This window comes from Entelurus aequoreus, linkage group LG05 (genome assembly GCF_033978785.1).
Source record: "Entelurus aequoreus isolate RoL-2023_Sb linkage group LG05, RoL_Eaeq_v1.1, whole genome shotgun sequence".
In the NCBI taxonomy this organism is placed as follows: Eukaryota; Metazoa; Chordata; class Actinopteri; order Syngnathiformes; family Syngnathidae; genus Entelurus; species Entelurus aequoreus.
Window position 1 is genome coordinate 76,906,798 of NC_084735.1, and position 22,500 is coordinate 76,929,297.

The 22,500-nt window shown below is 36.2% G+C and overlaps 1 protein-coding gene across 3 annotated transcripts in view; it reads left to right on the forward strand.

Moving 5' to 3' along the window:
- tmem132e (transmembrane protein 132E) overlaps positions 1–22,500 on the forward strand; it is a 1,017,037-nt gene that overhangs the window by 939,481 nt on the left and 55,056 nt on the right. For all 3 annotated transcript variants that reach the window (XM_062048945.1, XM_062048944.1, XM_062048943.1), the window contains exon 6: positions 11,319–11,524. In XM_062048945.1, the coding sequence (XP_061904929.1) occupies positions 11,319–11,524 (206 nt within the window). The remainder of the gene's footprint in view (positions 1–11,318; positions 11,525–22,500) is intronic.

Genomic DNA, 22,500 nt, shown 5'->3' on the forward strand with positions numbered 1-22,500 from the left:
CTCTACACAGCACAGACACTCAACGACGGCACAGTTGCGGATTATAATTACTAATATTTTTAACCCAATTAGATGAAATTACATAATCTCCCATTGCACACCAGACAATATCTCACTGAACTAACCACATTAAAGTGCGTAAGTGTTATAATTTTTAGTGCAGGACCGAAGTACAGAACCACAAGTGTGAAAGCTGCCTTAAACTCCGTCCAAACTCTACCCCATTATATCCCCCCGCCCCCGCCCCTTTTCCAAGCCAACAGATCATTTTCACACTCAGCCTCATTAATCCGACCAACAACAGGCTAATGTGAGCCGCTTTTGGCGAGCGCGGCTCTAAATGAACTCGTCGGTGGCGCACATCCGTTTTAACGCGCATCCATCATGCCCCGAAAAGCTCCTTAGATTAGCGACGACACTGTCCCTCCCCGCTCCCCACCCAGCTAATTCCAGCCATGTGTCAGCTTTCATTCCGTTTAACACGCCGCCGCCAAACGCTAACCCCGCTTGGCGGGCAATTAATGAGGCGACACCGGCAAGTTTTTGAGGATGAGGATGTTTAATGACGGCGTCGTTCTCGCACTCGGGCTGCGCGGGCTTTTATTTGTGACACGTCCGTACAAATTAAAGATTGTTGGTGCGTTCCAGCGCACTCGTTAAAGTACGGAGTCAGCTGTGACTTTGGAAACTGCTGCGCCTTAATTGGCCACCTTTTTCCATGAGTACCATTGAACAGACTGGGAGACGTGACACTGACAACAAGACAGTCCCGCTTTTTCACTTTTTATTCAAACTAGAATCTGGCACTCTGGAACATTAATTTATTTATTATTTTGATACCTTTTTAATAATTTTTTCTCCCATTTTTTTATAAACTGAGTTGGGAATCTCAGAGGATAGAATATGCCACCAGTTTTACAAATATGTTATTTACCAGAATTTAAGACCACTCCTCAGTTTCATTTGATATATTATTTAAATTGCTATACATTTTGTGTAAAAAACAACAATAATAATCTGGGACTCTGGGACATTTTTTATTTTTATTTTGATACCTTATAATAATTTTTTTCCCCATTTTTTTATAATCTGAGTTGGGAATCTCAGAGGATATGCCACCAGTTTTACACATATGTTATTTACCAGAATGTAAAACAACTCCATAGTTTCATTTGATATATTATTTAAATTGCTGTACATTTTGTGTAAAAAAACAACAATAATAATCTGGGACTCTGGAACATTTTTTATTTTGATACCTTTTTAATAATTTTTTTGTCCCATTTTTTTATAATCTGAGTTGGGAATCTCAGAGGACAGAATATGCCACCAGTTTTACAAATATGTTATTTACCAGAATATAAGACAACTCCACAGTTTCATTTGGTATATTATTTAAATTGCTATACATTTTGTAAAAAACAACAATAATAATCTGGGACTCCAGAACCTTATATGATATAATTGGCCATCTTTTTTTGCAAATACCATATTCACCCGCATATAAGACAACCCTTCTTTTTATCCAACTTCTTATACATTCGTTTAAAAAGATAATAATAATAATACTAATCTGTGGTCAGGAACCATTAGGCCGCAATTTTTAAGAAACAGTATTAAACCAAATATAAAACAACATTTCTTTTTTATTTGATATTTTTATTCAAATTGTTATGCATTTTGTTTGAAAACAATAAAAAAAACCTGGGACTCCGGAACCTTATATGATATAATTGGCCACTTTTTTTGCAAATACCATATTTCCCCGCATATAAGACAAGGCTTCTTTTTCATTTTTATCCAACTAGTTATACAATCGTATAAAAAGATAATAATACTAATAATACTAATCTGTGCTTAGGAACCATTAGGCCGCCATTTTTAAGAGACTGTATTTACCCGAATATAAAACAACCCCTCATTTTCATTTGATATTTTTATTCAAATTTTTATTCATTTTGTTTGAAAAAATTATTAAAACCTGGGACTCCGGAACCTTATATGATATAATTGGCCACCTTTTTTTGCAAATACCATATTTACCCGCATATAAGACAACCCTTCTTTTTAATTTTTATCCAACTAGTTATACATCTGTTTACATTTTTTTTAAATAATAATACTAATCTGTGTCTCAGGAACCGTTAAGCCGCCATTTTTAAGAAACAGAATTTACCAAAATATAAAACAACCCCTCATTTTCATTTGATATTTTTATTTAAATTGTTGTGCATTTTGTTTAAAAACAATAATACAAACCTGGGACTCCACAACCGTATACGATATAATTTATCACCTTTTTTTGCAAATGCCATATTTACCCGCATATAAGACAAGCCTTCTTTTTAATTTTTATCCAACTAGTTATACATTTGTTTAAAAAAGATAATAATAATACTAATCTCTGTTTAAGAACCGTTAGGCCGGCATTTTTAAGAAACAGTATTCACCCGAATATAAAACAACCCCTTTTTTTTCGTTTAATATTTTTATTCAAATTGTGATGCATTTTCTTTGAAAACAATAAAAAAAACCTGGGACTCCAGAACCTTATATGATATAATTGATCACCTTTTTTTTTTTTTTGCAAATACCATATTTACAAGCCTTCTTTTTAATGTTCATCCAAGTAGTTATACATTTGTTTAAAAAAGATAATAATAATGCTAATCTGCGTCTCAGGAACCGTTAGGCTGCCATTTTTAAGATACAGTATATACCCAAATATAAAACAAACCCTCTTTTTCATTTGATATTTTTATTCAAATTGTTATGCATTTTGTTTGAAAACAATAATAATAACCTGGGACTCCGGAAACTTATATGATATAATTGGCCACCTTTTTTTGCAAATACCATATTTACCCGCATATAAGACAACCCTTCTTTTTAATTTTTATTCAACTAGTTATACATTCGTTTAAAAAGATAATAATGATAATACTAATCTGTGTTTAGGAACCGTTAGGCCGCCATTTTTAAGAGACGGTATTTACCCGAACATAAAACAACCCCTCTTTTTCATTTGATATTTTTATTCAACTTGTTAGGCATTTTGTTTTGAAAACAATAATAAAAGCCTGGGACTCCGGAACCTTATATGATATAATTGGCCACCTTGTTTTGCAAATACCATATTTACCCGCATATAAGACAACCCTTCTTTTTATTTTTTATCCAACTAGTTATACATTTGTTTAACAACATTTTTTATAATAATACTAATCTGTGTCTCAGGAACCGTTAGGCCGCCATTTTTAAGAAACTGAATTTACCAAAATATAAAACAACCCCTCATTTTCATTTGATATTTTTATTTAAATTGTTGTGCATTTTGTTTAAAAACAATAATAAAAACCTGGGACTCCACAACCGTATATAATATAATTTAACACCTTTTTTTTTTTTTTTTTTAGCAAATACCATATTTACAAGCCTTCTTTTTAACGTTCATCCAAGTAGTTATACATTTGTTTAAAAAAGATAATAATAATGCTAATCTGCGTCTCAGGAACCGTTAGGCTGCCATTTTTAAGATACAGTATATACCCAAATATAAAACAAACCCTCTTTTTCATTTGATATTTTTATTCAAATTGATATGCATTTTGTTTGAAAACAATAATAAAAACCTGGGACTCCAGAACCTTACATGATATAATTGATCACCTTTTTTTTGCAAATACCATATTTACCCGCATATAAGACGAACCTTCTTTTTAATTTTTATCCAACTAGTTATACATTCATTTAAAAAAGATAATAATAATAATAATAATAATACTAATCTGCGTCTCAGTTTGTTAGGCAGCCATTTTTAAGAAACAGAATTTACCCAAATATGAAACAACCCCTCGATTTCATTTGATATTTTTATTCAAATTGTTGTGCATTTTGTTTGAAAACACGAGCTCATTTTGCAACAGTTTACTCCAGAGTCATATAACTTATGTGATACATGCTAAGTGTTAGCATTTTAGCATGCTAAAGTGAGCATGCTAACTTTTTTAGCTCATTTTGCGACCGTCTACTCCAAAGTCATATATCTTGGTATGTGATACATGCTAAGTGTTAGCCTGCTAACACGCTGACATTAGCATACTAACATTTTTTAACTCATTTTGCAACCGTTCACCCCAAAGTCATACATCTTGGTATGTGACATGTGTTAAGCGTTAGCATGCTAACATTTTTCTAACTAATTTTGCAACCGTCTACCCCAGAGTCATGTAACTTGGTATGTGACACATGCTAACATTCTTCTAACTCGCTTTGCAACCGTTCACCCCAAAGTCACATAACTTGGTATGTGACATATGCTAAGTGTTAGCATGCTAACATTTTTCTAACTCATTTTGCAACCGTTCACCCCAGAGTCATGTAACTTTGTACGTGACACATGCTAAGTGTTTGCATGTTAGCATCAGCATGATAGCATCGCTAACTGCATGTATGCATTTCAGTTGGACTCGCGAGGGTCTGGGGCTTGTCAGCGGTGGCATTACCGGAATTGCACAGATTCTAGTCTACCTTTAAAAAGCCGCTACTTCGCTATCGGCCGCATGTTACGCCGTTGTGTACGGTGATGTCGGTAATGCCGACTGAGCAGCTTTCGCTTGACAACTATTACAAGTAGAGATGTCCGATAATGGCTTTTTTGACAATATCCGATATTTCGATATTGTCCAACTCTTAATTACCGATTCCGATATCAACCAATACCGATATATACAGTCGTGGAATTAACACATTATGCCTAATTTTGTTGTGATGCCCCGCTGGATGCATTAAACAATGTAACAAGGTTTTCCAAAATAAATCAACTCAAATTATGGGGGAAAAAATGCCAACATGGCACTGCCATATTTATTATTGAAGTCACAAAGTGCATTATTTTTTTTTAACATGCCTCAAAACAGCAGCTTGGAATTTGGGACATGCTCTCCCTGAGAGAGCATGGGGAGGTTGAGATGGGCGGGGTAGGGGGAACCGGGGGGTGTATATTGTAGCGTTCTATTGTGTTTATGTTGTGTTACGGTGCGGATGTTCTCCCGAAATGTGTTTGTCATTCTTGTTTGGTGTGGGTTCACAGTGTGCCGCATATTTGTAGCAGTGTTAAAGTTGTTTATACGGCAACCCTCAGTGTGACCTGTATGGCTGTTGTTCACTTTTGTGTGTGTGTGTGTGTGTGTGTGTGTGTGTGTGTGTGTGTGTGTGTGTGTGTGTGTGTGTGTGTGTGTGTGTGTGTGTGTGTGCGTGCGTGCGTGCGTGCGTGCGTGCGTGCGTGCGTGCGTGCGTGCGTGCGTGCGTGCGTGCGTGCGTGCGTGCGTGCGTGCGTGCGTGCGTGCGTGCGTGCGTGCGTGCGTGCGTGCGTGCGTGCGTGCGTGCGTGCGTGCGTGCGTGCGTGCCTGCCTGCCTGCCTGCCTGCCTGCCTGCGTGCGTGCGTGCGTGCGTGTGTGTGTGTGAAAAGCCGTATATATTATGTGACTAGGCCGGCACGCAAAGGAAGTGCCTTTAAGGTTTATTGGCGCTCTGTATTTCTCCCTGCGTCCGTGTACACAGCGGCGCTTTAAAAAGTCATACATTTTACTTTTTGAAACCAATACCGATAATTTCCGATATTACATTTTAAAGCATTTATCGGCCGATAATTTCGGCAGTCTGATATTATCGGACATCCCTTATTACAACATTGGTTCTGATGCTGCTGTGTTGTAACAATTATATTCTCATGCATTACAAATCATGATGAAAGTACAAAAAAAATAAAAATAATAATCCTCTTTGCTTCCTTGCGCTTGGCGGTTTAGGTAAACAAAGTTGGAGGCTATTATTAACCTGGGTATATTTACAGTAAACGGGTCTTCTTGGTGTGCTGTGATATGAATCCAACTGATGGAAACTGGCCTCGTCTTCACTTCTATTGGATTTATCATGAATACGTGCCCCTCCCCCACCCACTTAGCACTCAATTATTAATTTGCAAAAGATTTTCAGGGTTTCTGAGCTCCCATCTCGGGTTCATCCAGTGGTGGGAGGCAGCAGGCGTTGTAATCAGAGGATCTAATCTCCTGCAAATGGAGGTCGGGCTGGCGAGTCTTCATGGGGCAGCGGATACATCATAACCAAGGGGGGAGGGAGGGGGTCTGGGTAATGTACTATATATACACCCCCCTCGCCCCCCCCCTCTCAAGCCTTGAGGGGATAGGAGAAGTACAGTTAAAAAAAAAAAAAAAAAAGCAGCCATCTTTCTTCTACGCCTGTTAATGCAATTTTGCAGAGTTTGACCTTCCGCGTTGGCAGCCATTGCTCCGTGGGCCGCGGTGTATCTGCAGGACGCGGCCAGGCAAGAAAAAGAAGTAATTCAAGACAACGGCCGAGGCCAGCGTGATCAATGGGCGCCCGGGCCTGCTGCTGGAGGAGTCCAACTTGACATGCACTTAAAATACAACCAAACCCGCCACCACTCCCTCGCCACGGTGCCGCTTCAGCTCCCGCGGCCCTTTTCTGCTGATAAACTTGGCCTGCTAATTGCGAGTCAGAAGCTGTTAGCGACGGCGGCTATCAGAGGTTGCCCCGCGGGGGGGGGGAGATTCCCACGCGGAGGTGCCACGCCGCCGCTAATGCGCTGTGGCATCCTCCGCGGTGCCAGCAGATTGCTGGGGCGGAGACGACATCGCCGGGAGGAGTGCTGCCTTCGTGGGCGATGGAAGAGGCGCGGGGGGTTCATAAAGGTGGCACCACCTTAGGGGGCCTCTCCCACATTTATTCCGTAACATTAAGTGAATTAATTCCCCTCAAGGAAGCAGCTTCTGTCCTTCTAGTGAGCAACGCTTTTATTATTCTAGAATGGTTAATGCTCTAGTCCAGTGGTCCCCAACCACCGGGCCACAGCCCGGTACCGGTCCGTGGATCGATTGGTACCGGCCCGCACAAGAAAAATAAAATAAAATTTAAAAAAAAAATATATATATATATATATATATTTTTTTTTTTTTTTTAATTAAATCAACATAAAAAACAAGATACACTTACAATTAGTGCACCAACCCAAAAAACCTCCCTCCCCCATTCACACTCATTCGCACAAAAGGGTTGTTTCTTTCTGTTATTAATATTCTGGTTCCTACATTATATATCAATATAGATCAATACAGTCAGCAGGGATACAGTCCGTAAGCACACATGATTGTATGTGTCAACTCCCTACCCTTGGCACAGGGGCATTTTTACCACTGTGTTACATGGCCTTTCCTTTTAACAACACTCAGTAAACGTTTGGGAACTGAGGAGACCAATTTTTTAAGCTTTTCAGATGGAATTCTTTCCCATTCTTGCGTGATGTACAGCTTAAGTTGTTCAACAGTCTCCGTTGTGGTATTTTAGGCTTCATATTGCGTGACACATTTTCAATGGGAGACAGGTCTGGACCAGTCTAGTACCCGCACTATTTTTTACTATGAAGCCACACTGTTGTAACGCGTGGCTTGGCATTGTCTTGCTGAAATAAGCAGGGGCGTCCATTATAATGTTGCTCCAAAACCTGTATGTACCTTTCAGCATTAATGGTGCCGTCACAGATGTGTAAATTACCCATGCCTCGGGCACTAATACACCCCCATACCATCACAGATGGATGAACTTTGCGCCTATAACATCTGGATGGTTCTTTTCCTCTTTTTTCCGGAGGACACGACGTCCACAGTTTCCAAAAGCAATTTGAAATGTGAACTCGTCAGACCACAGACAACTTTTCCACTTTGCATCAGTCCGTCCTAGAGGAGCTCGGGCCCAGTGGAGCCGGCAGCGTTTCTGGGTGTTGTTGATGAATGGCGTTCATAAAATAAGTAAATAAAGTAAATAAAAACAGAATACAACGATTTGCAAATCGTTTTCAACTTATATTCAATTGAATAGACTGCAAAGACAAGATATTTAATGTTCGAACTGAGAAACTTCATTTTTTTTGCAAACAATCACTAACTTAGAATTTAATGGCAGCAACACGTTGCAAAAAAGTTGGCACAGGGGCATTTTTACCACTGTGTTACATGGCCTTTCCTTTTAACAACACTCGGTAAACAGTTGGGAACTGAGGAGACCAATTTTTGATGGTTGAGTATAGTAGAGTTTTAACTTGCACTTACAGATGTAGCGACCAACTGTAGTTACTGACAGTGGTTTTATGAAGTGTTCCATGCGGTGATATCCTTTACACACTGATGTCGCTTTTTGATGCAGTACCGCCTGAGGGATCCAAGGTCCGTAATATCATCGCTTACGTGCAGTGATTTCTCTAGATTCTCTGAACCTTTTGATGATATTACGGACAATAGATGGTGAAATCCCTAAATTCCTTGCAATAGCTCGTTGAGAAATGTTGATCTTAAACTGTTCGACAATTTGCTCAGGCATTTGTTCCCAAAGTGGTGACCCTCGCCCCATCTTGTTTGTGAATAACTGAAAATGTCATGGAACTTGCTTTTATACCCAATCATGGCACCCACCTGTTCCCAATTAGCCTGTTCACCTGTGGGATGTTCCAAATAAGTGTTTGATGAACATTCCTCAACTTGAGTCTTTTTTGCCACTTGTGCCAGCTTTTTTGAAACATGTTGCAGGCATCAAATTCCAAATGAGCTAATATTTGCAAAGAATAACAAAGTTTTCCAGTTCGAACGTTAAGTATCTTGTATTTGCAGTCTATTCAATTGAATATAGGATGATAAGGATTTGCAAATCATTGTATTCGGTTTTTATTTACCATTTACACAACAATTTTCACTGGTTTTGGGTTTTGTAGAAGGAGACGATTTTTACTTGTTAGAATGCAAAAAAAAAATATTATTTTTTTGTCTCTTATGATTGTGGCAAAATTCTAAAAAAATTAAAAAAGTGCAGTTCCCCTTTAAATAAACTCAATAAATAATAATACATTCAAATTGATCATCAACATAAACTCAGTAGCACAATATATAACACTTGAACCTAAAAAACTAAAATGAGTAACACATGAGAGTCAGGAATAATGGCTACATGGAGCACATTTTGTTGTGCGCAAATTTCCGAAGCGGGGTTCGAAACGTGATTCTAATTGACGTATTTAAGGTTCCAATTACTTTACATCAAATATTAAACTTTGAAATAGTTTTTGGGGAAAATGTTGCATATTATGTGTGTTTGGCAATTAAAATACAAAGTTTTCTTTGACTAAAAGTGCATAAAACAAACAAAAAAAAACATTGGAAACTATAAAAAGTTATAATCCACGGATAGCTCTGAAGTTGATCTGAAGATTTAAGTTTTAAAAGTAGAAAAAAATTAAACAATAATAATGCTCAAACAATAATAATGAATTAAAATCAATGTTGTTATGAATTATTGACCTATTTAAGGCTCCAATTACTTCCCTGGGGTCACCCGTGCACCCCACTATTTGAGAAGGACTGATTAGCCTTATGTTGGTTCATCATGTTGCTGCATTGGAGGTGTGCTGACAGAAGTTACCCTCCACCATGTGGCATGTCTGCTACAGTTCTACAAACCCCATTTCCATATTAGTTGGGAAATTGTGTTAGATGTAAATATAAACGGAATACAATGATTTGCAAATCCTTTTCAACCCATATTCAGTTGAATATGCTACAAAGACAACATATTTGATGTTCAAACTGATAAACTTTTTTTTTTGTGCAAATAATCATTAACTTTAGAATTTGATGCCAGCAACACGTGACAAAGAAGTTGGGAAAGGTGGCAATAAATACTTATAAAGTTGAGGAATGCTCATCAAACACTTATTTGGAACATCCCACAGGTGAACAGGCAAATTGGGAACAGGTGGGTGCCATGATTGGGTATAAAAGTAGATTCCATGAAATGCTCAGTCATTCACAAACAAGGATGGGGCGAGGGTCACCACTTTGTCAACAAATGCGTGAGCAAATTGTTGAACAGTTAAAGAAAAACCTTTCTCAACCAGCTATTGCAAGGAATTTAGGGATTTCACCATCTACAGTCCGTAATATCATCAAAGGGTTCAGAGAATCTGGAGAAATCACTGCACGTAAGCAGCTAAGCCCGTGACCTTCGATCCCTCAGGCTGTACTGCATCAACAAGTGACATCAGTGTGTAAAGGATATCACCACATGGGCTCAGGAACACTTCAGAAACCCACTGTCAGTAACTACAGTTGGTCGCTATATCTGTAAGTGCAAGTTAAAACTCTCCTATGCAAGGCGAAAACCGTTTATCAACAACACCCAGAAACGCCGTCGGCTTTGCTGGGCCTGAGCTCATCTAAGATGGACTGATACAAAGTGGAAAAGTGTTCTGTGGTCTGACGAGTCCACATTTAAAATTGTTTTTGGAAACTGTGGACGTCGTGTCCTCCAGACCAAAGAGGAAAAGAACCATCCGGATTGTTATAGGCGCAAAGTTGAAAAGCCAGCATCTGTGATGGTATGGGGGTGTATTAGTGCCCAAGACATGGGTAACTTATACATCTATGAAGGCGCCATTAATGCTGAAAGGTACACACAGGTTTTGGAGCAACATATGTTGCCATCCAAGCAACGTTACCATGGACGCCCCTGCTTATTACAGCAAGACAATGCCAAGCCACGTGTTACATCAACGTGGCTTCATAGTAAAAGAGTGTGAGTACTAGACTGGCCTGCCTGTAGTCCAGACCTGTCTCCCATTGAAAATGTGTGGCGCATTATGAAGCCTAAAATACCACAACGGAGACCCCCGGACTGTTGAACAACTTAAGCTGTACATCAAGCAAGAATGGGAAGGAATTCCACCTGAGAAGCTTCAAAAATGTGTCTCCTCAGTTCCCAAACGTTTACTGAGTGTTGTTAAAAGGAAAGGCCATGTAACACAGTGGTAAAAATGCCCTTTCCCAACTACTTTGGCACGTGTTGCAGCCATGAAATTCCAAGGTAATTATTATTTGCAAAAAAAAAAAAAAAGTTTATGAGTTTGAACATCAAATATCTTGTCTTCGTAGTGCATTCAATTGAATATGGGTTGAAAAGGATTTGCAAATCATTGTATTCCGTTTATATTTACGTGTAACACAATTTCCCAACTCATATGGAAACGGGGTTTGTAAAAGCGGCTGTTACACGAGCTAACAACCTTTTGTCTCTTCGTTGTGCGCCATCAACGAGTCAACCTTGGGGGAGCGGATGAATTGCGACGCCGACAGCTGCGTCCGCTACCCCGGCGTATATCACCACGCGCCGCTTCATGGAGGTGACCATTACCATATAGACAGGTCTCTGACTTCTGACCCTGTGTTCCCCGTCAGGTCTCCATGAATTGTGACTACGTGTTCGTCAACGGCAAGGAGACGCGGGGCTCCATGAACGCCAGGGTCATCTTCAGCTACGAGCACCTGAGCGCGCCCCTGGAGCTGACCGTGTGGGTGCCCAAGCTGCCCCTGCAGGTGGAGCTGTCGGACAACAACCTGAGCTTCATCAAGGGATGGAGGGTGCCCATTCTGCCCGACAGAAGGTAAGACCCAACTTTCACGCCATATTGGATAATTCTTATTCCGATGACTTGTATGCACCAAACTAGTAGTGTTGTCCCGATACCAACATTTTGGTACCATGTTTTTCGGTACTTTTCTAAATAAAGGGGACCACAAAAAATTGCATTATTGGCTTTATTTTAACAAAAAATGTTACGGTACATTAAACATATGTTTCTTATTGCAAGTTTGTCCTTAAATAAAATAGTGAACATACAAGACAACTTGTCTTTTATTAGTAAGTAAGCAAACAAAGGCTACTAATTAGTCTGCTGATGTATGCTGTAACATATTGTGTCATTTTCCATTCTGTTATTTTGCCAACATTATTAAGGACAAGCGGTAGAAAATTGATTATTAATAGGGATGTCCGATACTGGCTTTTTGCCGATATCCGATATTCCGATATTGTCCAACTCTTAATTACCGATACCGATATCAACCGATACCTGATATCAACCGATACCGATATATACAGTCGTGGAATTAACACATTATTATGCCTAATTTGGACAACCAGGTATGGTGAAGATAAGGTCCTTTTAAAAAAAATTAATAACATAAAATAAGATAAATAAATTAAAAACATTTTCTTGAATAAAAATGATAAATAAATGATAAATGGGTTATACTTGTATAGCGCTTTTCTACCTTCAAGGTACTCAAAGCGCTTTGACAGTATTTCCACATTCACCCATTCACACACACATTCACACACTGATGGCGGGAGCTGCCATGCAAGGCGCTAACCAGCAGCCATCAGGAGCAAGGGTGAAGTGTCTTGCCCAAGGACACAACAGACGTGACTAGGATGGTAGAAGGTGGGGATTGAACCCCAGTAACAAGCAACCGTCCGATTGCTGGCACGGCCACTCTACCAACTTCGCCACGCCGTCCCTGAAAAAAAAAGAAATTAAAACAATATAAAAACAGTTACATAGAAACTAGTAATTAATGAAAATGAGTAAAATTAACTGTTAAAGGTTAGTACTATTAGTGGACCAGCAGCACGCACAATCATGTGTGCTTACGGACTGTATCCCTTGCAGACTGTATTGATATATATTGATATATAATGTAGGAACCAGAATATTAATAACAGAAAGAAACAACCCTTTTGTGTGAATGAGTGTAAATGGGGGAGGGAGGTTTTTTGGGTTGGTGCACTAATTGTAAGTGTATCTTGTGTTTTTATGTTGATTTAATAAAAAATAAAAAAAAAATAAAAACGATACTGATAATTTAAAAAATGATACCGATAATTTCCGATATTACATTTTTAAAGCAACATCTCTAATTATTAATCTTCTTGTTCATTTACTGTTAATATCTGCTTACTTTCTGTTTCAACATGTTTTAGCCACACTTCTGTTAAAATGTAATAGGCTAATCACTTATTCTTCTGTTGTTTGTTACTTTACATTAGTTTTGGATGATACCACCACTTTGGGTATCAATCCGATACCAAGTAGTTACAGGATCATACATTGATCATAATTGAAGTCCTCATGTGTCCAGGGACATATTTCCTGAGTTTATAAACATAATATACATGTTTTACAAACGAAAGAAAGAAAATATCGATGTAATAATAGTAGTATCGACTAGATACGCTCCTATACTTGGTATCATTACAGTGGATGTTAGGTGTAGATCCACCCATGGCGTTTGTATACATTATGACCCCGGTGAACTACGGTGTGTAGTGAAGCATGTTTAGCTATTCCTCGTCCTGCAGGGATGATACTTGTAAGAAACGTACTTTATTCGTCGCCATGGAGGCGAGGATTAGTGATTTAGAAGTAGCTAGAACACTGCAGATTGGGGCTGGACTTTACCTGCTAGCTAGCTTGCCATGTCTTAAAGCACCTCTTCCTGAGGGCGTTTCAGTGTTATAACTTCACCTATATCGTTAGTTTTTAAGCCAAAATGCGTCCGTTTTCCCTTTTCTGTCCACACACTGTGTCTGCTTGTAAGTACTCCGCGATTATGCGCTGCCGAACATGCTCCTCTGCTCGTAAACCAGCGATGACACGACGTGACGACAACAGGGGGCCGAGGGGTGGGGTTTACCGGTACTTTTTAGAGGCGGTATAGTTCCAAATATGATTCATTAGTATCGCGGTACTCTTTCGCGATACTATACTATACAACAAACAAAAGTGACCACCAACTTTTTTGCAACCATGTAGTAGAACCTGGTATTTTTGTTTTCTCAGAGTTACAAATTTAGGAGAAAAAAATCGATCTGTGACGTAAAAGCAAGTCCAACTCTCTCTATACGCAGCTCATGCGCTGTACAGTCGGTGGGGATGTGTTTTGTTCGGATTTTATCCGATATTCGTTATAAATACCGATATTCATCAGTACTATTATCGGTGCTATATGTAATTGGTGTGAATGAAGAAAAAAGGCATGTTTTATTAGCACAAGAGGTTGTAGACCAGCAACATCATGTAACATCTCACAGCAGGAAAGTATTTTACTGCTTTTTAAGTCTTACACTATGTTTCATCATCTTGTAAAAACCCCACAGATCCATCACTGTGCTTCTAATATTTCGACCTTGTTTTTTTTCAACACAGCATTCCCCTCCTAAGCAGCTTTTAGTTGTTTTTAATATCGTACGGCTCACTTTCCTGTTTTTGTACTGAAACTTGTTTTTTTCTACATACAGTTACAAAAGTAAAAAAATAATTAACCAATAATATACAAAGTGCATTATAAATTAAATACATTATTAGTTTTCAATTACACTTAGCAGGAAATAATATTTATGTATTTATGCAGACTTTTAACAGATATATCATACAAAAAAAATTTTTTTTTAATACGTCAATGTGACAACGTTATACTTATACTTGTATAGCGCTTTTCTACCTTTGAGGTACTCAATGCGTTTTGACACTATTTCCACATTCACCCTTTCACACACACATTCACACACTGATGGCGGGAGCTGCCATGCAAGACACTAACCACCACCCATCAGGAGCAAGGGTGAAGTGTTTTGCTCAAGGACACAACGGACGTGACTAGGGTTGGTAGAAGGTGGGGATCGAACCAGGAACCCTCAGGTTGCTGGCACGGCCGCGCCACGCCGCGTCATAATTATGACGGCCAGCTGGATAAAAAGAAATACCGACAGCCGTATCATTCGTCCAGAATCTTAACGGTCCACCTGGAACAACCCAATTGGGAACCGGGTACCAAAAAATATGGGTACTCTGTATAACTCTGCAAATTTACTGACAGATATAAGTAAGAACTTTACACTACTTTATATAAGAAATAGCAAAAGTGGAGGATGAATGTCACATAACAAGAAGTTAGAGAAAAAAAGAAACTTATCGGACTACAAAGACTGACGCGCGCAATTTTTCAGGATTCATGCAGATCCCGAATACAGATCAGCAGGCACCAGATAGTAAGAAAAGTTTATTTTTACATAATATTGCCAAACAAAACGCCAGATAATGTCTTACCTTATACACACACCATAATAATACTCGTATGTTGAAGCAAATCAAGTGGTGTGGCTTCACGGCTTACCAAAGTCGTACTAAAACATTTTGATAGATTTTTGAGCGCCGTGTGTAATGTTCTATATTTTCAATGGAACACATATGTTGGTGTTGTTTACTTGAGTCATATTGCCATATTAGTGCAGCCTACACTTATCTCTTATGTTTGACTGCCATCTACTGGTCACACTTATCATTACACCATGTACCAAATAAAATAGCTTCGAGGTGGGTAAGCTCAACCATACTTATTCCGTACATTAGGCGCACCGGGTTATAAGGCGCATTGTCAAGTTTTGAGGAAAAAAAAGGATTTTAAGTGTGCCCTATAATTAATATCAATTACTGTGAATTTTGAGTCTTGTTTGAGGTACTGATCAACAGCAAAAATCGGGTCTTACACAAGTAATTGTGCGGGGAATGCGATGTCTTTTGGAACGTCCTTTATTTTACTAGCTGCGTAACGCTCGCTGGTCGAGGTGACACAAGCACAATTATGATGCTCTGCTGTACTCTAACAAGAAGAGTATTTAGCAGACGGCGCTAAAATGTTGGATTTAGCACTGGCGCTTTCAGCATGCCCAGATGATGCACTATCCATAGGCGCTTATATGCTAGCGGTGGAAGAACATATGCAAGATGTTTTCCAAGCGCCCAGGGTTATTGGAAATACCGCCATCGCTCAAAGTGCTCCTTAAACACGCCGTTTGTATTCAGCCAGGGTATGAAATTGTTTTTGGTGATGTACTCCAGCAGCGAGGACCGCAGCCAAGCGCGCGAGTGTTAATGCCGCCATTAAACATCTCCTAAATGAAGTGTTGTGGGCCTGTTTGTTACTGCTCCACGCATGACAAGAATGCAAAAATATCATCATGAAAGAACGAAGGACAGCCCGTAATCTCCTCATTGATGCCATACCCTTTAATAGGTTCAACTTTTTTTCCGTAATATAAGACATTTACTTTTGATAGATAGATAGGACTTGATTGATTCCTTCACGAGAGTTCCCTCAGGAAAATTAAAAAAAACATTTTTACAGGGAGATAAATTGGAATTGGACTAAAATAAAGTTACACTTTAAGGGAAATAAAATTGCAATTTTACGGTAACAGAATGTTGTAAATGTTTATGGAAAAATTACATTTTACGTGAAAAACTTAAGCTTACGAGAAACAAATTATAATTTCACAAGAAAAACAAGAATTAATGTTTCCTATTTCTTTGAAATGCTCTTTAGGGGATTGAATTCCAAATTTTACGAGAAAAATATTTTCTTTTTTTTTTTTTTTACAAAAGTAAGGTCAGAATTTTGTATATTACTGCTTTTTTTCTTGTAAAATGTTGATGTTTTTTCAACTTATTTTTTCCCCCTCTAATAATTATTATAATTATTAGTATAATTAATATAATTATACTAATGATATTATAATTATTAGTATAATTAATATAATTATACTAATAATATTATAATTATTAGTATAATAAATATAATTATAATTATTTTACAATTGCAATACTTAAAAAAAAAAAATATTACATCTTTATTTTTTGGGGGGGGTTTGGGGGTTTATAGCTATCAATATATACTGTGCATACATTATATCATGTTATAGTATATTATATCATATTATATTATATTGTAAATCACAAACTTATTGTCAGAAAAACAATTATTGTAATGTAATTGTTACCTCAAAATTAAAAATCTTTCTGTCTTAATATTTTTGTCCATATATTTTTGTCGAATTACAAATTATTATAAAATGTTTGAGTCCTCTAAAATTTAAAAAAAAAAAAGTTTTCTTTTAATATTGGAATTAATCTTTATTATTTTAAGTTTGTTCTCGTAAATATGTGTATTGTATAATGTACAGCTTTATTCTTGTAAAAGTACAATGTTTGTCCTGTAAAATCAAAATATAATTAAATTAAATTACAACTTTATTCCCTAAATCGTTATGCTGATCATAAAAATGGTCCTCTTGGAATCCTGTAAGATTAAAATAAAATAAAATAAATTTCCACTTTATTCCATAAATCCTTAGTCTGGTGGAAAATTTGATGAAATCTTGTAAAAAAATATATATAATTTTTTTTTTTCTTGCAAATTAAATTTTTTATCATGAAATTCCATTTGACTCATTATTTTTTTATACTATAGACTTGATTTGCCTAAATGATGACTTTTTTCTTGCTTGCAATATAAATCTTATTGCTGAATTTGTTCTTTAAAATTTCTCTTAAAATTCTGACTTTACTTTTGTAAAAAAAAAAAGAAGATTTTTCTCGTAAAATTAGGACTTCAATTCCCTAAAGAACATTTCAAAGAAATAGGAAACATTCATTCTTGTTTTTCTTGTGAAATTGTAATTTGTTTCTCGTAAAATGTCATTTTTCCATAAACATTTACAACATTCTGTTACCGTAAAATTGCAATTTTATTTCCCTTAAAGTGTGACTTTATTTTAGTCCAATTCCAACTCATCTCTCTGTAAAATTGATTTGATTTGTCAAATTACAACTTTTTTTCTTACACACTACCACTTTGTTTTATCAAACTTGTCTTGCTAAACATTTATTCCTGTAAAATTACTGCTTGTTTTTGTAAAATTCCCCCTTTTTCAGAAAATAATTTTATCGTAAAAATAAAACTTTATACCAGGAAAATTAATAACATGTTGCTATTAAATTTAGTGTAGTTATGACTTTGTTTGGCGTAAAATTGCAACAGTATTACTTTAGGATTATGATTTCATAATAATACATAGTACTACTGATTCTACACCTAAAAGTTTTTAGTGGTTTAATTACAGCTTTTTTCATTTTAAAAATTTAACTTTTTGTCATAAAATTACAACAGCATTACTTTAGGATTAGGAGTCTGTAATAATACATTGTACTTTTAATACTATCTTATATTTACACATTTTTACTGGTGATATTACAACTTTTTTCATTGTAAAATTATAACTTTTTATCGTAAAACAGTATTACTTTAGGATTACAACTTTTTAATAATATTCACTTAAATTTACAACTTTTCACTGGTTAAATTACATCTTTTTCATTATTAAATTATAACTTTTTATCGTAAAATTACAACAACATTACTTTAGGATTAAGACTTCGGAATAATACATAGTACTAATAATACAATCTTAAATTTACAATTTTTTACTGATAAAATTACAGCTTTTTCATTGTAAAATTTTAGAACAGTATTACTTTAGGATTACAGCTCTATAATAATACAAAGTACTAATAATACTATCTTAAATTTAGAACTTTTCACTCTTTAAATTGTCTTTTTCCATTGTAAAATTATAACTTTTTTCCGTAAAATTACAACAGTTTTGCTTTAGTATTACGACTTCGTAATAACACATACTACTAATAATATTACTTAAATTTACAACTATTTACTGGTTAAATTACAGTATTTTTCTTTGTAAAATTATAGGATTAAATAACTCCACTTCTTCATACCCTTTTTCGGACATGTTAGAATGTGAAACTGTAAACATGTAAATGTAAACATGGTCGAAACATCACTATGCTGTTAAATTTTTACTTATTTTTATTACTCTCTTTTACTGTGTTTCTCTCTTTTTTTCTTCTTTTTTTTTCCAAAATAAATATTTACAATACAATACAATTTACAATACAATACGATGTTATTATTTTAATATTGCTATTACCGGTAAAATTACAGCGTTTTCATTGTAAAATTATTACTTTAGGATTATGACTCTATAATAGTTCAAAAATTATTATTTTGATATTTCATCTTTTTTTTTAAGTGTTATTCTTTTTGATATTAGTCATTTTATTTTAGTTTTTTTAATCAAAAATGTATATTTTAATATCAGGTCATTTGCTCGGGGAAAAAATGTGACTCTTTGAAGGTTCCAAATTGTTCTAAAACAAAAGAAAACAGTAAATGCAGAGTATTTATTTTAATATTACGTAAATTTTACGTAGTATTCGTATAAACATTTCTTTGTAAATTATTACTTTTTTTAGATAAAATTATAGTCGTATTACTGTAGAATTACGACATAGTTATAATACATAGTACTATTATTAATACCTTAAATTTACACATTTTTACCGGTAAAATTACATCTTTTTCATTGTAAATGATAACTTTTTATAGTACAATTACTACAGTATCACTTAAGGATTACGACTTCATGTTTATACTAACACTACTACGATTGTACATTTACAACTTTGTTTAATCGCAAAGATTACAACTTATCATAAAATTATGTATTTATCCTCTTTAGATTTTTCTTTGATTCCCTGCAAACCGCATTGTCAAAAAATGGCAACCTTTTTCCTGTAAATTGTCAGAAGTTTGAGTGTTTTTTGGCCTGAATGCTCTTTGGATAATGAGTCGGCATAAAATAAGCCTCGGGGGAAAAATGCAGTCTGTGTTCGGTTTAGCTTTGAGTGATGCAAAAAAACAATATAATACATCATGCGTATGTATGATATTGTATCTATAAATCAAGATCTATGTTGAGGTTACCTCCAGGACAGTTACTTATTGCGCTACTTAGAAGGTAAGTGAGTTTGGTCCACAGCAGACTGCTAGTCATTCATTTAAAGCCGTAGAGGTAAAAGCAATGAGACATGGAGGCTCTCTGTCTCTGTCAAACACACTCTTTAGCTCAGGTCAGGGGAAGTTTACCTTCGCCCGTTCCTTCCTGAAAACAGGCTGGATATTTCTGTTTTTTTCCTCCTCGCGCCAGAAGAAGAATGTCTCTTCTCATTAGGGTCTAAAGCTCCGCTTGCAGGAAAACGCAGCGAGCGAGCAATTCTGCAGGAGGCTAACAAAGAGCCAGTGCAGGCCAGGAGACCTTGTTGTTGTGTTGCATGCATGAAGAAGATCCGCAAAGTGTCAGCGTGGAACCCGATGTTCTTTGTACATAGGTACGCTTTATTTTAATTGTTTTAACATTACAGTGCGGAATCTGGCCAAGCTGCACACTGAAGAAGATAATCACTTCCACTTGTATAAGCGCAGGGAGATGAATAACGAGCCTTGTTATTGTACACATCAGCTCATTCATTAGCCTTTTATAATGCTCTAAAAAAATAAATTAAAAATAGTGCAAGCGAGATGAATGGAAGCTGCTTACGCCATTAGCGATGTCAAGTTTTCGCAAATTAACCAACAGTACGCCTCAAGAGGCCCTTTGTGTTGTTTCCTCCACTCATTGTGTGTTGTTACATGAAAATGTCAATAGGCGGTCCTACTGTCTGAGGAAATGTTGCCAATTTACTAGAAACAAGTTGTAATTTTTCGATTATAAACTATGAATTCTATGAGGATATTACAAGAACAAATTTGACACTTTTGGCGAGAGGTACGATTTCTTCACAGTCAAGTGGTTACATAACGACGGTAAACTCACAGTTTTAGGAGAATAAAAATACTATTATGCAAACAAGCAACTTATGTTTTTTTATATATTACTTAATTTTACGAGAATAAATTACTTTTTAATAAACTATGTCTGAAAAGGGGTAGGATTAAATAACTCCACTTCTTCATACTCTTTTTCGGACATGTTTGCATGTGAAACTGTAAACATGTTCGAAACATCGCTGTAATTGTAAACATAATTGTAAATTACCCACTTCACGGATAGAATAACGAAACGGTAAGATGCAAAGACTTAAGTCAACTTGATCTTTGTAGTTAGAGTTCCGTGCAGCGCTTGCAATCGGTTGAATCCACGATGTGCACCCTGAACTCCATTGTAAAAATGTGTGTTTCTACATGTGTTGTCTTTGTTCTATTTTATAGTATGCTTTAATCTACCATGTTCACATTGGTTAAGTTTGTAGTTATGTTACCTTACTTAATTTTACCAGAATAAATTACTTTTTAATAAACTATGTCTGAAAAGGGGTAGGATTAAATAACTCCACTTCTTCATACTCTTTTTCGGACATGTTTGAATGTGAAACTGTAAACACGTTCGAAACATCGCTGTAATTGTAAACATAATTGTAAATTACCCACTTCACGGATAGAATAACGAAACGGTAAGATGTAAAGACTTAAGTCAACTTGATCTTTGTAGTTAGAGTTCCGTGCAGCGCTTGCAATCGGTTGAATCCACGATGTGCACCCTGAACTCCATTGTAAAAATGTGTGTTTCTACATGTGTTGTCTTTGTTCTATTTTATAGTATGCTTTAATCTACCATGTTCACATTGGTTAAGTTTGTAGTTACGTTACCTTACTTAATTTTACCAGAATAAATTACTTTTTAATAAAGTATGTCTGAAAAGGGGTAGGATTAAATAACTCCACTTCTTCATACTCTTTTTCGGACATGTTTGAATGTGAAACTGTAAACATGTTCGAAACATCGCTGTAATTGTAAACATAATTGTAAATTACCCACTTCACGGATAGAATAACGAAACGGTAAGATGCAAAGACTTAAGTCACCTTGATCTTTGTAGTTAGTTCCGTGCAGCACTTGCAATCGGTTGAATCCACGATGTGCACCCTGAACTCCATTGTAAAAATGTGTGTTTCTACATGTGTTGTCTTTGTTCTATTTTATTGTATGCTTCAATCTACCATGTTCACATTGGTTAAGTTTGTAGTTATGTTACCTTACTTAATTTTACGAGAATAAATTACTTTTTAATAAAGTATGTCTGAAAAGGGGTAGGATTAAATAACTCCACTTCTCCATACTCTTTTTCGGACATGTTAGAATGTGAAACTGTAAACATGTAACTGTAAACACGTTCGAAACATCACTGTAATTGTAAACATAATTGTAAATTACCCACTTCACGGATAGAATAATGAAACGGTAAGATGCAAAGACTTAAGTCAACTTGATTTTTGTAGTTAAAGTTCCGTGTAATGCTTGCAATCGGTTGAATGCACGATGTGCACCCTGAACTCCATTGTAAAAATGTGTGTTTCTACATGTGTTGTCTTTGTTCTATTTTATTGTATGCTTCAATCTACCATGTTCACAATAATTTAAACAGCACATAAGTTAATTATTTCAATACAAATTTAATTTTACAGAAAGAAAAATAACTTCCATTTAATATACTGACTCTTTTTCTAAAAAATACTACTTTATTTTTTAGATCAGGGATGTCTAATGTACGGATACGGCCCGTCCATTAACATGTTTAATCTGGCCTGCAGAATAAGTGTGCCAAGTATAAAAATTAACTGCATTTTTTGATGAAAGAAACTGCTGTTCTAAATGTGTCCACTGGATGTTCGAAATAACAATTAAACTGTAACTCACGTCACACATCACACTGTTTAAGATGACGTGTCAGCTGACTTTTAGAGCCCTCTGGATTGGCTGCCGCTACTCCAGTCAAGCAATCAGCTGCTCTTGGTGTGGCTGGCAGCAGACTAATGCTGTAGCAAC